This window comes from Sus scrofa, chromosome X (assembly GCF_000003025.6).
Source record: "Sus scrofa isolate TJ Tabasco breed Duroc chromosome X, Sscrofa11.1, whole genome shotgun sequence".
Classification (NCBI taxonomy): Eukaryota; Metazoa; Chordata; class Mammalia; order Artiodactyla; family Suidae; genus Sus; species Sus scrofa.
Window position 1 is genome coordinate 41,266,065 of NC_010461.5, and position 17,873 is coordinate 41,283,937.

The following is a 17,873-nucleotide window of genomic DNA, read 5'->3' on the forward strand; positions in this document are numbered from 1 at the left end:
TCCAATTAATTGTATGCATGTCATTACAGAGCCCGGCAATATTCCAAGACGCAGGCCCCAGGACAGGTATCGCTGCTTTCATCACTGCTCAGGGAGTAATACCCTTTCACAAGAGTTCAAGCCTATTTTGCCTTTGATTTATCTACCAGCACCCAGAAGCAGATCAGGAAGAACGCATGCCAATTAAAGATACAGAAAGGAGGAGTTCCCATTGTGGCTCAGCAGGTTAAGAACCTGATTAGTATCCATGAGGATGTAGGTTTGATCCTGGCCTTGCTCCGTGGGTTAAGGATCTGGTGTTGCTGTGGCTGTGGTGTAGGCTGGCACCTGCAGCTCTGCTTCGACCCCTAGCCTGAGAACTTCCGTATGCTGTGGGTGCGGTCCTAAAAAGGAAGAAAAAAAAAAGATACAGAAAGGAAAGAAGAAACATTAATCTTTACTCTGATTGCCTGATGCCATCACCCTTAAGCGTCATCAAATCATAACCTTGCATGGTCACTGAGACACAAATTTAATTCGAAGAGTCTTTTGCTATCTTATGTTTTTTTTAATCTTTTATCTTCTGATCCACCACCATAAGGTACAAGGTCACAAATACATACTTAAAAAACTAAAATAGGGTTGGGGCTTAATTAAGCTGGTATAAACCACACCCCATCGTGGCTGAATGATAAAATTCGAATTCTCTTGAGTTAAAAGCCTTGTTTACTAGACTGCATGCTGGATTTTGTGGGAAAAGCGCTTGTGGCTCTGAAAATGGGCTGCTCGTCATACTAAGCACAGTTGTCCAAGGAGTCACACTAATGCCAGCTCTGGGGCTGCCACGCATTGTCCCAGATGAGCGGGGGGGTGGTGGTGGGGGGTGGTGGACAGCAACAAGTCCATCCGCCCAGAGAAGGGTAACAAAATGATGAGACTTGACCAGACCTCCCGCGCCCTTTCTAAAAGGGGCAGGGGGCTGGCACACCCAGGAGGGAAGAGAGAGACCAACAGCAGGCGGAGAAACATCTCAGGTTAGAAAGAGGAGAAAAGCCAGGCCCGGTTAATGCGTTTCCGAGGCTGCCCTCGTGTCACCTGAAGTACTGCCAGCAGCGCTCGTTCCGGTCCTCTTCAGAGGGCTCCTCGATGCCAACTCTGGGCAGCAGAAGAAGGGGACGTGAGTGTGACAGGGATGGTGGGGAGCCGGGAGCTCTGGGCACATGCCCGGGGCCCCAGCCATCCAAGGACGGGGCTGTCTCGTTTGCAACGGAAACCCGTGCCCTCTCCTCAACGCTCCCTGTGCTCCAACAGCCAGAGAGGCTGCTACGTTTGCCTTGCAGGCAACAGCGCGAGGAGCCAGGTCAAATGAGGATGGATGAGGAATCAAGGGAAGCCTCGCAAAATATCATGGGATGAGATCTGAGGAATCAATGCAAGGCTTAGAAAAGGACTTCATACCCTTTTTTCAGGAATTCATCTGCTTCCTAAAGCAAGACACGTCCACGCAAAAAAAAATAGAGACGTCGTTATTAAACATGTATTTGACATGTGGGCACACACATTTTTACACATATTTGATAGAAAGAGCAAAGAACGCTGGATCATTGAAAACGGCAACAAGAGAAGATGGAACGGCCTTTTTTTCCCTAGATAAGGAATGACACTGTCCCGAGGTTCAACCTGAAATCAGGACCCCAACTTCTGCTCTGCTCTTTACCTTCTGGCCTCAAGAGTTGACATGGTCCATTTTTACCTCTCTTAATAATTGCTGGGGTATTCGGAGGACACTCGAATGCCACCATCACACTAAGGTTTCACAACCTCAGCATTCCTGACACTTTTTTTTCTTGTCTTTTTGCCTTTTCTAGGGCCGCTCCCGTGGCATATGCACGTTCCCAGGCTAGGGATCCAATTGGAGCTGTAGCCGCCGGCCTACACCACAGCCACAGCAACGTGGGATCCAAGCCGCGTCTGCAACCTATACCACAGCCGGATCCCTAACCCACTGAGCAAGGTCAGGGACCGAACCCGCAACCTCATGGTTCCTAGTCAGATTCGTTCACCACTGAGCCACGATGGGAACTCCACTCCTGACACTTTGGGCCCTGGACTCGACCTGCAAGATACCACCAGCAGCAACCCCTGCTCCCCCTGCGGCAGCTGGAGCAACCCAAAACTGTCCCCAGACCATGCCAAATGTCCCCTGGGAGGGTAAAACTGCCCGCACTTGAGAACCTCTGCACTAAGGCTTGCATTCTCAATGGGGGATGGGGGTTCTATAGCCCCCAGGGGTGTGAAAATGGCTTCTTATGGGACAAAAACATTTTTAGCTATGACAGTGATTTGTAGCCCTCTGAAGCGCCATAGTACATAAACAGATACATAGATCTGCGGTATTAAAATTTCAGTGGAAGAGGGAGATAAAAAGGTAGATTTAAAGGCTCCTATGGAGGGGTGAATGAAGACAAAAAAAGCTGAGAAACATGGTGTTAGACAATGCCCGGATCTTCATGCTCCTAATCCCCCTGAAATATGCAAGTAAGAACATGAGGCTTCTTAAGGAGGCACTTTTTAATTAGGCACATGTTCAGAATGCGACTTAAACCAGACTTGGTAAATTACTATCGTATTGAAGTATCACAAATTCCAGAAAGGCATTCTGGACTCCACTAATGTAAGATTCACTAGCAATAATAACAGTAATAGCAGCAGGACCAATGCTGTGAATAGCAATGATAATGCTATAGCTAAAATCTACTAAATGCTTCACATGTGCCAGACAGTACATTCAACGGAAGAATTCTTTTGTTTGTCTTTTTAGAGCTGCACCTGAGGCACGTGGAGGTTCCCAGGCTAGGGGTCGAATTGGAGCTGCAGCTGCCAGCCTACACCACAGTCAGTGCAACACCGGATCCGAGCCGCATCTGCCAACGCCGCTACAGCTCACGGCAATGCCAGATCCTGAACCCACTGAGTGAGGCCAGGGATGGAACCTGCATCCTAAGGGATCCTAGTTGGGTTCTTAACCTGCTGAGCCACAACAGGAACTCCAGGGGAACAATTCTTTATCACGTTTATTTAAGTATCACATTTTATCTTTACACTATTGTCATCCCATTTACCTGGTGAGGAAACTGAGAGTTAGAGGGGTTAAATAAGTTGCCCAAGGTCACAAAAGTACAAAGCGGTGGAACCAAGATTGCAACTGAGGCTATTAGATCCGAGGCCCAGGTCTACACTTGGAGGATACGGGTCTTTGACTACGAGGTGGTGTCTTTAAATTCTTAAAAAAGTATCCAGTTACAAATGCTATTACATAAAGAGCTCAGGGCTTCTCCCTGCCCTTATTCCTTAAATAATGTCACAAAGAGTTTTATCCTAAACTCTCAGTTTGACAGGATCATATTGAGCGCAGTGTCCTTATCTGTCCTTGAGTGATCACATAGCTGCACTCGGGGGTAGGAAGGGTACCCTGTTCCTTGGGCTGTTTAGGGGTATGCCATTAACCCCCTACCATCATCACTACTTCATGAGTGTGTAACTTGAAGCTGGGCCCTCCAAGAGGACAGTCACCACGCCACCAAAATGTGCTCGGGACATGTACAAGGCTCATCTGCTGAAATAATATTGCGATTTTTTTTTTTTTTTGGTTTTTTTAGGGCCACACCCGCAGCATATGGAGGTTCCCAGTCTAGGGGTCCAACGGGAGCTGTAGCCGCGGGCCTACACCACAGCCACAGCAACGCGGGATTCGAGCCGTGTCTGCGACCTACCTACACCACAGCTCACGGCAACGCCAGATCCTTAACCCACTGAGTGAGGCCAGGGATCGAACCCACATCCTTGTGGATGCTAGTCAGGCTCATTTACCGCTGAGCCACGATGGGAACTCCCTCCGTGATGGTTTTTTAAGTTGCCCAAATTACAACCTTTGTGAATAACAACACTTGCTCAAGAGACTAAGAAAAGTATTGTGTACTTTTTATGTTACGAGAAAACAATTTGAGCACTTTGCCATTATGTCTTAAAATGGCACAATCACATGCTCAATATCGCTAATTCCTAGAGAAATACAAATCAAAACTACAATGAGGTACCACTTCATACCAGTCAGAATGGCCACCATTAATACCAGTAAGTCTACAAGTAACAAATGCTAGCGAGGGTGTAGAGAGAAAGGAACCCCTCTTCACTGTTGGTGGAAATGTAAGCTGGTGCAGTTACTATGGAGAACAGTCTGGAGGTTCCTCAGAAAACTAAATATAGAACTACCGTATGAGCCAGCAATTCCACTCCGGGGCACATATCTGGACAAAACTTTCATTCAAAAAGATACATGCACCCCTATGGTCATTGCAGCACTATTCACAATAGCCAAGACATGGAAACAACCCAAATGTCCATCGACAGATGATTGGATTAGGAAGTATGGTGTATATATATACCATATATATATATACATATATATATATACACACACACAATGGAATACTACTCAGCCGAAAAGAATGAAATAATGCCATTTGCAGCAACATGGATGGACCTAGAGATGATCGTATTAAGTGAAATAAGTCATACAGAGAAATACATATATATCATATGATATCCCTTACATGTGGAATCGAAATTATGACATAGATGGACTTATCGACAAAACAGGAAAAGATTCACAGACATGAAAAACAAACTTAGGGTTACCAAAGGGGACAGTGGGGTCTGTGTGTGTGGAGACAAATTAGACGTTTGCAATTAAGTGATACACACTAATAGATAAAAAGCAAGGACCTACTGTATAGCACAGGGAACCATGTTCAATATCTTATACTAACCTCTAATGGAAAAGAATTTGAAACAGTATATGTGTATATATATATGTAAATCTACATATATATGTGTATGTATATGTATCACTGAATCACTTTGCTGCATACCTGAAACACTGTAAATTAACTCTAATTTTTTAAATGATTAAAAAATAAAACATTTTGTTATTTTTTATGGCTGAGTAGTATTCCATCGTACTAAGTTGTACCACATCTTCTTAATCCATTCATCTGTTGATGGACATTTAGGTTGTCTCCACGTCTTGGCTATTGTGAATAGTGCTGCAGTGAACATTCGGGTGCATGTATCTCTTTGAATGGTAGTTTTGTCTGGGTATATACCCAAGAGTGGGATTGTAAGATCACATGGTAGGTTATATATTTAAATTTCTGAGGAACCTCCATTCTGTTTTCCATAGTAGTTGTACCAATTTCCATTCCCGCCAACAGGGAAGGAGAGGTCCCTTTTCTCCACTCTCACTCTCTAGCATTTGTTATTCGTGTACTTGTTCATGGTGGCCTCAGCCATAAAAAAAGAACAAAAGAATGCCATTTGCAGCAACATGGATGCAGTGAGAGATTTTCATACTGAGTGAAGTAAGTCAGAAAGAGAAAGACAAATACCGTGTGATATCGATTATATGTGGAATCCAAACGATGGCACAGATGAACCTGCCTACCAAACAGAAACAGATTCACGGACACAGAGAACAGACATGTGGTTGCCAAGGGGGAGGGGAGAGGAAGTAGGATGGATGGAGAGTTCGGGGTTGGTAGGTGTAAACTATTACATTTACTATGGATAAGCAATGAGGTTCTATTGTACAGCACAGGGAAGTATATCCAGTCTCTTGGAACAGAACATGATGGAAGAGAGTACGAGAAACAGAATGACTGGGTCACTATGCTGTACAGCAGAAACTGACACAACACTATAAATCAATTATACGCGAATAAAATTTTTTTAAAATAATAATAAAATATAAATTACAAAAGTCTGATTTAAAAATATAAGCTGAGGGGAGTTCCCGTCGTGGCGCAGTGGTTAATGAATCCGACTAGGAACCAGGAGGTTTCGGGTTCCATCCCTGGCCTTGCTCAGTGGGTTAAGGATCCGTCGTTGCCGTGAGCCGCGGTGTAGGTCACAGACGCGGCTCGGATCCCGCATTGCTGTGGCTGTGACATAGGCTGGCAGCTACAGCTCCAATTAGACCCCTAGCCTGGGAACCTCCATAGGCCACGGGTGCGGCCCTAAAAAGACAAAAAGACAAAAAATTAAAAAATAAAATAAAATAAAAATATAAGCTGAAGTTTTGATTTCTGGAAAGCAGTGAACTGGCTTTGGGTTGTGGTTATATTTATTTTATTTTATACACAGCCTAGAAAGTAGCTATGGTTAAGAATCATAGCGAACTCCTAATTATTGATGGTGGAACTCCCAAGTCCTATCCTGGGCTTCTGACTGCTGAGCAGCCACTTAGCAGCTTAGCAGGGCCTCTGTCAGCAGCCTGGAGAAATGAGAAGTATTGATCTCACTGAGATCACGGAGGACAAAATACCACACTGAGCTCTCGGGGGTTTCTGAAGTACCTGGTTCACATAAATGACTTGTCGCTACTGAGTAACACCACCAACCAGAAAAAACAATCAGTCTCATTACCTTATTTCTCAGGGAATTTCTTTTGATGTCATCTCTGTAAATGTCAGTTTCTACCTCTTACATAACACACATCCAGAAAAACATAAAGAACTGACACCATGTGTATGTGTCACCAATGGCATACTTTGCTGCGTTATGCTATCTGGGTAGAGTTGGACAGAAAGAAGGAACTCGTAGACATAGAAGTAGAAAGCCATGAACTTGAAAACAGAAAAATAATACAGAAATTAAAAGAAATAAAAAGCTAGTTCTGGAGTTCCCGTCGTGGCTCAGCGGTTAACGAATCTGACTAGCATCCATGAGGACACAGGTTCGATTCCTGGCCTTGCTCAGTGGGTTAAGGATCTGGCGTTGCCATGAGCTGTGGTGGAGGTTGCAGACACAGCTCAGATCCGGCGTTGCTCTGGCTCTGGCGTAGGTCAGCAGCTACAGCTCTGATTAGACCCCTAGCCTGGGAACCTCCATATGCCGCAGGTTCGGTCCTTAAAAAACAAAAAACAAAAAAACCCAAGCAGAAAATGGACAAAAGAGTTGAACAGATATTTCACCAAAGATATACGAATAGCAAATACAGCACATGAAGAGACAGTCAACATCATTAGCCATGACAGAAACGCAAATTAAGACCACAATGAGGTATTCTCACATACCCAACAGAACAGCTAAAATACAAAAGAGCATCAATACCAGATGCTGGCAAAGATGTGGAGAAACGGGATCTCTCACACACGTCATTTCCTGCCCTCTCGCCATGTGCTAGCTGTCATGTTTTAACTGCTATCTATACACCCATTAATACTTTCACAACAATCCAACTATTATATGTGTACCTACAGCTTGCGGGCATCAGGGAACGTAGCCCAGGCTCCCAGCTCTGGGTAGGACTAATTTAATGGCCCACTTTTTGAAAAGGGTTATGAGAAGTGCAAAATGCCACACGTCAACTCTACACTCCGTGGAAAATTATTTGGATCTGTATCTGTTGGGCTGCGGGAGGAGCTCTCAGAAAAGGATTTATGAAATAGTCTGGAAAAAAACACCCCAAACCAGGATTTAACCAGGCTTGGAGCATCCAGGGCACCTACTGGGTGACCAGACAAATTGGAGCAGGAAGTCATCTCAGAGAGGTCCCCAAATGCAAAGATTCTCAACTGTGCGCCGGGTAAACCTCCTTTCTTGCTCTTATCCTGCTACACAGAACAAAGAGGGTACCATCTCCTGTCTCATGTTTAAAACCAAAAGTTTGTAAATTTTCTTCTTTAGGCTTCTGTTGCCACAGATGAATTCTTTTCCTTAACCTGACTCTTTGAGATTCGCCAGGAAATTAAAATTTTAATCATCGCAAATTTTACAGTATAAAAACCATCCCTAACACAGGAAGCCTCTGGGCAGTATTAGCACAGTGCCCAAGAGTCTGGACTCTGTGGTAAGACTGCCTGGGTTCAAAGCTCGGCTTGTCCACTTAAAGCTTTGTGACCTTGGGCAAGTTCTTGCTCTGTGCCTCCGTTTCCTCGACTCTAAAATGAAGATAATCGTAGTAGCTCCCTCATAAGAATGCCATGAGGAGTATCTTAACATACACCTTGGCATCTCAAACAACTCCTGCCGCACAAACGTGAGCTGTTCTATGACTCTTCCTGAGGAGCGCAGCCAGGTTCTGCAGACCCACCCACATCTGAAGCCGAGACACGCCAGCCCTGACATAGTGCAGCTGGCAGTGGACATGACCAGGAACCCCTGCCTCCCAACAACAGGAAAGTGTCCGAGCAGGGAAACGATTCCCTCAAATCCCGGCTTTCTCCCCATCCCAAGGATGACCTCGAGGTCCTCGCAGGTTCTCTCTTCCAAGCAAGGTGTGCGAGCTAGGCGTGCTTTGCAGCTGTCAGCCCTGTGCCTTCTGTGTTCCAGAGAAGGGAATACAGACGAATGGCCAGCAGAGAAGGGGGAAAAAAACAAAAAAACAAAAACATTGCCATCTCGTGGCTCTTCGGGGAATTCTTCACACCTATGCGCCACCCAGGGCTTCTCATTCCCAATACGTGTTCGTCTCTGCAGATCTGAAACCTGAGGCAGGTGGCAAGAGAGCTACAGGCACCTGGAGGAAAATCTGACAACGCTTTCATTTACCCTGAAGGAACACTGAAGCCCTAACACATGGCGAGGTTACGGGGCCAGAGTTAGGCTGTGGGTCTCTTGACCCCGGTTCCAATGCCCACTTTACTGTAAGGTGCTAAAACTCACAAGCACAGTTTGGTTTTTGTTGATGTTGTTGTTGCTAGGCTTTTTTTTTTTTTTTTTTTTTTTTTGGCCATCCTGTGGCATGTGGAAGTTCCTGGGCCAGGTATGGACCTCAAGTCATAGAAGTGACCCGTGCCATAGCTGCAGCAAGGCTGGATCCTAAACCCACTGAGCTACCAGGGAACTCCCACAAGCACACTTGGGAATTCAAATGCTCTTGGAAAAAAAAAATCAAACTCAGGTCAACGCCTCCTCCGTCCTGACACAGCTGCAAAAACCACAGGCGGGGGATGTCCACAAGGCTGCAAGAAATGAGGCTTATGCAGGAAATGTCACCTCTTCTGTGCACTCAAGCAACAAGAAACACAACATACAGTTTCCTCCTAAAACAAAACTCTAATTCCCTCCCCTTTATTTCTGGCAGGAGAGCTTATTTTTTAAGGCCTTAGGTTTGATTTTAAAAAAATGTGAAATGCCAGACACTGCCAGCAGCTATTGTCGGCTCTCTCTCCTGCAGTTTTAAGACTTTTTGAATTCTTGCCCTAATGTCACGGCTCTAGCAAGGTCCAGGTAATTCTAATTCCTTGTATTTTCATCCTCATTTTTTTTTTTTTTTTGGCCACCCGTGGCCTGCAGAAGTTCCTGGGCCAGGCAGGGATCGAACCCATGCCACAGCAGTGACCCAAGCCACTGCAGTGACAACACCGGATCCTTCATTTCCTGCACCACCAGGGAACTCTCTGACAAACATTTTAATGACACTGTTTTCCCCGTAGAAAATTCAATACTCTGAATTTGTGTTCTTTTTTTTTTTTTTTTTTTGGTCTCTTTTTTTCTTTGAGGGCTACACACACAGCATACGGAGGTTCCCAGCCTAGGGGTCGCATCAGAGCTGTAGCTGCCAGCCTACCAAGGCGGAATCTGAGCCGCGTCTGCGACCCTCACCGCAGCTCACCGCCAACGCTGCATCCTTAAGCCACGGAGCGAGGCCAGGGATCCAACCCGCATCCTCGTGGATCCCAGTTGGATTTGTTTGCACTGAGCTGCGATGGGAACTGCTGCTTTCAGTGTTTTTTTTTTTAATGGCTAATCCTTCCCCAAACAAAATACAAAGAAACTGTCAAAGGCTTCCGCGGCTCGAAGCTGTAGGTAGCACAACCCTGCCTGGGCCCAGGGACGTACTTAGATGCACAGGGGGCCTTGGTTGCCAACTGACCTGATGTTGAGCCACGATAACATGGGCGTCGTGCCTCCGCCAATGATCCAGACGGTGAAGACGACGATGAGAAGCGTGGTTGTGAACATCATCTGGCGCGCGTAGGACGCCGTGTCTCGGATGGCCAGCGCGAAGGCCATCGCTCCCCTGAGGCCTGTGGGGACCCAAGAGGAAGACTTCCCGTCAGAAGGACAAAGGACGCTGTGTCCTCAGATCCACGGCCGCCGCTCGAAGCTAAGAAGCGGTTAGCGCTTCGGCTTCGGGACCTGAGTTGTTTTATTCTGAAAGAAGCACGTTGCACGAATGTGATTTCCTCCCGTGCGCCATTTTCACTTGCAAAATGCCCAGATGCCAGGGGGGGAAACACCGCTCGGCTTGCCACGGCACATGTGAGAGTGCTAACCCTGGCTCAGGACTGAGATCCTTCCGCTGGGAACATGAAATAAAAAGAAACGCATCAAAAGCGGAGCTCCCGTCATGGCACACTGGAAACGAATCCGACTAAGAATCAAGAGGTGGCGGGTTCGATCCCTGGCCTGGTTCAGGGGGTTAAGGATCTGGCATGGCCGTGAGCTGTGGTGTAGGTTGCAGATGCGGCTCAGATCCCACGTGGCTGTGGTGTAGGCCGGCAGCTACAGCTCCAATTCGACCCTTAGCCTGGGAAACTCTATATGCTGTGGGTGTGGCTCTAAAAAGCTAAGAAAAAAAAAAAGAAAAAGAAGAAACGGACTGGGTATCAATATATCAAACGTGTGTTTGTGGTTCAGCATTTCCTCAGGAAAGCCGGGCAGAGAAGTAACAATATGTGCTGATCTACGTCCCTTTTTCTGTAAAGAGTCAGACACTAAACATTTGAGGCTTTGAAGACCAAGAGGAAAAATCAAGGATATTACTGAGGTACTAACATAAAAGAGAGAAAACAAATTTCCACACACTTTTACTGGCGGGAACCCAGAGTATAATAAGTACTACAAGCATCATGTATAAGCATCACAGTATAATCTTGTCATACAGCTATAACAAGTAATTATATTAAGTATAATAGTGAGTTCAATTTGTTGGAATCCAGGTCTACTAATGAAAAGAATGGAATTCTTTGGAGGGTGGGATATCTCAGTTAATTGGGTTTCAACATTAGTCACTAAATAGATGGTAAGAGAGTCATCTGTAAATGCCATTCTTAGCTGTGAGGTAGATGAAAACAGGCAGCCAGCAAGTCTGGCCCAGGGGCTGTAGTTTGCTGCCGCTTGATCTTAACACACTAACGGGTGTTAAGATTAAGGCCCCACATTTGCATGTTTTAGAGTTGACCTTTCTAAGCTCTTGCCTTCCTTCCCCATACCATGCTCATAATTTGTTCTACAGTAAAGAGTGAATCCGAGGCCTTTAACGGCTAATTAGAATGAATTCCTATTTACCTTGGGTATTATGAGAATGAAAAATTATATCTATTTGTGTATTTTCCCACCTTTTCCAATAATTTCACAATTTCATTGATCTAAGAACTTCACTATAATTCACTAAAGAACAGTGGCTCAGGAGTTCCTGTAGTGGCTCAGTGGTAATGAACCCAACTAGGATCCATGAGGACACAGGTTCGAGCCCTCGCCTCACTCAGTGGGTTCAGGATCTGGTGATGCCGTGAGCTATGACATCGGTTGAAGATGGGGCTTGGATGCCACATGGCTATGGCTGTGGCTGTGGCCGGCAGCTACAGCTCCAATTCGACCCCTAGCCTAGGAATGTCCATAGGCCACGGGTGCAGCTCTAAAAAGACAAAAAAAAAAAAAAAAAAAGGTGACTCAATAAAAGTTACATTAAAAAAACAGAGCAAAGTTAACGTTCTCTATTGACCTGTCGTAGGGAAAGATGGACACACATCTAGATCACCCTACAGCCAGCTATTTCACTATTTAATATTTTTAAAAAAATTTTTTTTCTGTTTTGAACCCATGTCCTCATGGATCCTAGTCGGGTTCGCTTCCGTTGCGCCACGATGGGAACTCCAATATTTAAAACTTTAAATGGACGTTGTCTCAAAGAAGAAAACCTGCCCTGAGAGTCAGAGAGAGACAACATGTGCTCCATTTTTTTTCATTTTTCTTTATTAGGTAAACACTGTAAGCAATATGAAAAGTGAAACCTCGAGTAACTCTTTCACAGCCTTGAAGAAGGAGTTCCTTTTGAGAACCAGATTTCTCCTCGCAGAAAAGAGTTTTGAAGAGTTCCTGTTGCAGCGCAACAGTTAACGAATCCGACTAGAAACCATGAGGTTGCGGGTTCAATCCCTGGCCTCCCGCAGTGGGTTAAGGATCCGGCATTGCCGTGAGCTGGGGTGGGGTGTAGGTTGCAGACGCGGCTCGGATCCCGCATTGCTGTGGCTGTGGTGTAGACCAGCAGCTGCAGCTCCGATTTGACCCCTAGCCTAGGAACCTCCATATGCCATGGGTGCGGCCCTAAAAAGCCAAAAAAAAAAAAAAGAGTTTTGATAGGAGCTATCTTTAAACAGGGCTGGGTGCTTCTCAGTTTTGCAGTACAGAAGCTAGGGAACACACTTTAAATGGATCTAGGTGACTGAGTTATCTCCAATTCATCTTTCTCTTTTCCACGGGCACTTTTCTACTAGCGAGGGAGGATCTAGCCTGTCGCTGCCCTCCCTCAGAAACCTCCACTGTTTCCCAGCTGCTCCTTGAAGGCGGCTGGCTTCTGTATCCTCCACAATCTAGAAGTGTGGCTTATATGAAGAGGATGCCCAAGCAGAGGGTGTCAGAGTGAAAGGAGAGCGAGAGGGCAGCCTGTGGCCTTGAGTGCGGATGCCAGGAGTAGACAAAGCCGCTGCTTTGCCGAGAGGCGCCTGCCCGTGTGATCTCAGTGTGACTCTCTGTGGCCTCCAAGAACTCCTGGGTGGCAGTAAAGGGCCGCTGCTCACGTTGCCCCTTGCACAGCCCCTCTCCCTTCCTTTGCCCCACGAGGTCCACCCTCTCCTCTGCAGAGATGCTCTGACTCGGGTCTCGTCCACGAAGTCTGACGCTTACCGCTCTCACTGCGCCATCTACTCATGCCCTTCGCTCTCTCTTTACTTCCCCGCATTTCTTTATTGTCCTTTGTCCCCTCAGGGGCTTCTCTGCACTTCTCAGCTTCATAGTGAAGAGGAAGCCTCGGGGAGACCGCGTAAACCAAGCAGAACTATCACACAGCTGTTAGCCTCATGGGACCACGGACTCCGTGTTTGGGGTCCGGCTTGCTAGTGGGAGTATACGTTCTTTCTTTTACTCCATAGAAAGTTACAGCTAGGAGGCCCTCACCTAATTATTTTAATTTTATTATTTGATGAGAGGATGCTGAAGATGGGAGGCATAACTTGGCCTGTGTTCTTTCCCACTCAAGACCTAAGTTTAGGTCTGAAGCCCTTCTGAAAGAATAAGGGTTATGAACACCCCTACTAGAAAAGCAATCAGGCACTTTTTTTTTTTTTTTTTTTTTTTTGCCTTTTAGGGCTGCACCCATGGCATATGGAGAGTCCCAGGCTAGGGGTCGAATCAGAGCTGCAGCTGCTGCCCTATGCCACAGCCACAGCAACACAGGATCCGAGCCACATCTGGGACCTACACCACAGCTCAGGGCAATGCCGGATCCTCGACCCACTGCGGGAGGCCAGGGATCGAACCCACAACCTCATGGTTCCTAGTTGGATTCGTTTTGGGCTGCGCCACAATGGGAACTCCATCAAGCACTATAAATAGTTGCATACCTCCAGGGCCCTTGGGCAGTCGAGATAAGATAAAGCTGCAGCTATTTCAGGAGGGGAAAATGTTCACAGTTGGTAGTGTGGTTTGCACAATCAATATTAGCTCCTTTTAGCAAAGTCTGTCTACTCAGCACTACAGGAGATAAAGAGAACCAGACGCTTGAATTTCTATCTTTTTATGAACCTTATCAATTATACTTTAATTACACTGGCACGGCCTGCTGCATACAACTCATGATATGTACATGTATTTATTTGTTTTATTTTTTTACCTGCAAACATCATCATGTGTTGGAAATTCCAGCCGATCTTATGCCGTCTGCCCAGGTTGAGGAAGAAGGAGAGCGGGTATATGTGGGCAGCTCTGCCCAGGAAGATGGCCACCTGACCGTCGGGGGGAGGTTAAGGGCCCAACATGTTTCCAGGATGGCACTTTCAACAACCTCGGACTGAGCAGAGGATTCTAGGCTTGCCGTGACACCTTGCACAGAGAAGGCAGGCTGGCTAATTTCCCTCCAAACAAAGTCTCAGCAGCAAGCGGGCTTCGACGGGCCAACCTTCCCAACCTCCAGGCTCACAGATGTAATTTCTAGCCTGTTAAACGCACTGGTGTAACTTCTTGATTTGATTACACGGATGTGGACCCAGTCTCCAGGCCGTCTAAAAATGAGTCCAGAAAGAAGCTAAGGTCCCATGGCTGGGGTGGGGCGTTCAGAGAAGCCAAACGGAGCACCCACTGTGGCGCTACTGGATTAGCAGCGTCTTGGCAACACCGGCCCAGCACTGTGGGTTAAGGATCTGGCATTGCCGTGGCTGCAGCTTAGTTTGGGGTTGCGGCTCAGATCTGATCCCTAGCCCCGGAGCTCCCTATGCCACAGGGCAGCCAAAAAAAAAAAAAAAAAGAAAAAGAAAAGAAAGAAAGAAAGAAGGAAAAGGGTGTGTTGGGTTCTATTGGAAGGAAAAAGATAATCGCAAGAAGAGAAGAACTAACCCCAGAATCAAACTGTAATTGAACGTTGGCTGGGTAAGCTCCTAAGCGCCGGTTAGAGGTAAACATCAGGGGTCGGAATGACCAGGAAGATCCTACAAATAAGAGGTGGGGCAACTTTGAGGGTTCGCACCACGAAGCCACATTCAGATTCCTCGCAAAGATCAAGCTGGGGCCAGTTCCCTGCCTCTGTGGCTGGCGGGTCTCGGGGGTGGGGTGGGGGTGTAAGAGGTGGGAGAGGAGGAGCGTGCAAGAGGAACTCTTACTGTGCAAACCAAAGAATGCAGGGAAACCGCTCCTCTGTCACTGGCTGAGTTCAGACCAGAGCCCGAGAGAGGGATGCACACGGCCCTGGTGATCACAGAGGCAAACTGCTGTGGGAACCAGAGGACCGGGGAGCTTCCGTTGCAGCGAGGCACCAGCTGCCGGAGCTGCAGCTGCTGCAGACAGAAGCGAGGGCGGGGCTCTCTTCTGCCTCCTCCGGGATCAAATAATGTTTGTCTCCTTTTTGTGGTGCTCGCTGTTTTTCCGGCTGTTGTTTTATTTTGAACAGAAGGAAATGGTTCGCACTTCTAACATGCTATCCTAGAAGCCATGCAGAAGCCCTCAAGGAGAAGTGGCCTCGGGCTGCACAGAAGCCCCGGCACAGCTCAGCCTTGGACGAGGGCCTCGGCTGTAAACACGGGCAGCGCGCGCTCTCTCACAGGATGCTGTGCTAAGAATATCAATAAAAGTGACGTGCAAGGTCTCTCTTAAGAATACAAACACTGGTCTCCCAGATCCGGAGCGCTTCGTCTGTTGAGCATGCCAATATAAAAAAAAAAAGGCCCAGTGGAAGCAGATAACACTGGCGGGGTTTGGGCATGGCCTTTGGCCACCATTGCTCTCTATCTAGCTGCTTGGTGAGTATCCGTGATTTCTGTACAATACATGAAAAGCCCGGAGAAAAATCTTTTTTTTTTTTTTTTTAAATGGCTGCACCCACAGCATATGAAAGTTCCTGGTCCAGGGATTAAATCTGAGCCACACTGCAACCCACACCACCGCTGCAACAATATCAGATCCTTATAACCCACTGTGCTGGGCTGAGGACCAAACCTGCACCTCCACAGCGACCTGAGCACCACGGTGGGGGCTCCCAAATGCTCCTTTTGGGGGGGGGGGCCCATCCCAAAATACCCAGGAGGCCTCAGAAAAGGCAAAAGGCAACAACCAGCCATCATGGACTCCTGTTCAGAACTGGAAATCCAGGCTGAGCTGAACTGCAATAGTTCCAAGACCCAAAGAGTTCAGCTGAATGAAAACAACAAGATCTGAGGCCAAGCGAGCAGAGCGCTCAGGTGTCAGGGCACTGCTGGGCATGCGTTTCGCCCCTTGAGAGGCGCAAACCCTCCAAACCATGCGTCTCTTCCAAAAACTGTGCTCACAATGGGACTAAATCACGGAGCCAAGTATTTTTCCATCTTATCTTCGCTTCCTCTCCTTTTTCTTTCTTTGCGGCAATAAAAAAAAAAAAAAAAGGGTCTTTTCTATTGTGGGGAAGGTTAAGTGAAAGCGTGTTCACCACTGCGGGCTGCCCTGCGGCGAGAGTAACAGAACCTGCAGGTCATACAAAAGGGGAACCTCCTGGATTGGGATTCATGCGGCAATGAGAAAAAAACAATTTGGGGGACTGATACAGGTTGCCGATTTGTAGACCTGGTAGGAAGGGTGCTGAAGAAAACAAATGACACCTTGTCCATCACCAGTGTAACAGAAAGGCCATCTTACACAGAAAATGCAGAAAGGGCAACCCTAGCATCAAAACTAGTCCTTGAAATAAAATATATTTACCTTTTTTGGGTCTTTTTTTAGGACCTCACCCGCGGCATATGGAAGTTCCCAGGCTAAGGGTTGAATTGGAGCTACAGCTGCCAGCCTATGCCACAGCCACAGCCACGCCAGATCCGAGCCGTGTCTGCGACCTACACCACAGCTCACAGCAACTCTGGATCCTTAACCCACTGTGCTGGGCCAGGGATCGAACCTGCATCCTCATGGATGCTAGTCAGATGCATTTCTGCTGAGCCACGATGGGAACTCCAGATATATTTAGCTTTATACACTGACCACTTCTTTTTCTCATCATAAAACCACCACGAACAAGCGCTGGCTCTGCCACCTCTCTGCCCAAACCAGAAATTACTGTTGTTATCGCTTCCCCAGCAGTGGTCGTGTTTCCATGTAGAAAATAGTGGAACCCCCCCCACCCCCTAAAAAGGATACGAAAGCTCCGATGATGAAAACGGGGCTGAAGACGTGCTTCTGGAAGGTAAACAGCGCCAGGCCCATGTAGGAGAAGATGAAGTTCTCGGCCAGGAAGTGTAACACCTCAAAGAGCTGTGCAGAGAGGGAAGAGGAAGCCGTAAATCCCCCCAGTCCCTCCCTTGTATTCGCAGGTCACCTGTGAGAACACAGGGCTCTCGCTCACCTGCTTTGTTCGACTTCTTGATTCCACCGACAGATTGTTGTAGGTGTAATGAGCTTGTGTGATGCCACAGAAGAGGACAGCCACAACCCCTGGCGAGAGGTAAAGAAAAGGAAAAAAAAAATCAATGGGGTGGGGGAAAAATGAAGCAGAAAAAAAAAATACCCCCAAAAAACAAAAAGGTAGACAAGGCCAGCATACCCAACTTCCTCAAAGGTTTTCAACGTTTCCTATGACTGAAAACTCCCCCTGCCTCCACGTCTCCTATCAACCTTTCCTGCTCCCAACCCGGTTCTCCTTCAAAGCCAAGGCCCCTGATTTCCCTCCCTTGCTCCAGTTTTCTCACTTTTTTTTTTTTTTTTGTCTTTTCGCCTTTTCTAGGGCTGCCTCCCGCGGCACATGGAGGTTCCCAGGCTAGGGGTCCAATCGGAGCTGTACCCTCCAGCCTATGCCACAGCCACACCAGATCCAAGCCACATCTTCGACCTACACCACAGCTCACGGCAATGCTGGATCCTTAACCCACTGAGCGAGGCCAGGGATCGAACCCACAACCTCATGGTTCCTAGTCGGATTTGTTAACCACTGCGCCATGATGGGAACTCTTCCCCCCCCCTCCGCCCCCGCGCACCTTGCTCCAGTTTTAAGGGTATCTGCTCCTCTCTTCTCAACTCCTAAGGAATTGACCATCTCTACGTGGCATGTAGCATCCAGTCCCTCAAAGAGACTCTTAAGTGTTCGCCCATCCCACACC

The 17,873-nt window shown here is 47.1% G+C and overlaps 1 protein-coding gene across 2 annotated transcripts in view; it reads right to left on the reverse strand.

Annotated features, from left to right (window-relative positions):
• SLC9A7 (solute carrier family 9 member A7) overlaps window positions 1–17,873 on the reverse strand; it is a 165,725-nt gene that overhangs the window by 32,757 nt on the left and 115,095 nt on the right. The window contains exons 9-13 of one of the 2 annotated variants that reach the window (XM_021080387.1): window positions 17,123–17,211; window positions 16,918–17,031; window positions 13,937–14,048; window positions 9,917–10,070; window positions 1,075–1,134 (exon numbers count right to left, since the gene is read on the reverse strand). In XM_021080387.1, coding sequence (XP_020936046.1) covers window positions 1,075–1,134; window positions 9,917–10,070; window positions 13,937–14,048; window positions 16,918–17,031; window positions 17,123–17,211 — 529 coding nt within the window. The remainder of the gene's footprint in view (window positions 1–1,074; window positions 1,135–9,916; window positions 10,071–13,936; window positions 14,049–16,917; window positions 17,032–17,122; window positions 17,212–17,873) is intronic. The other variant, XM_021080388.1, reaches the window with a different exon arrangement.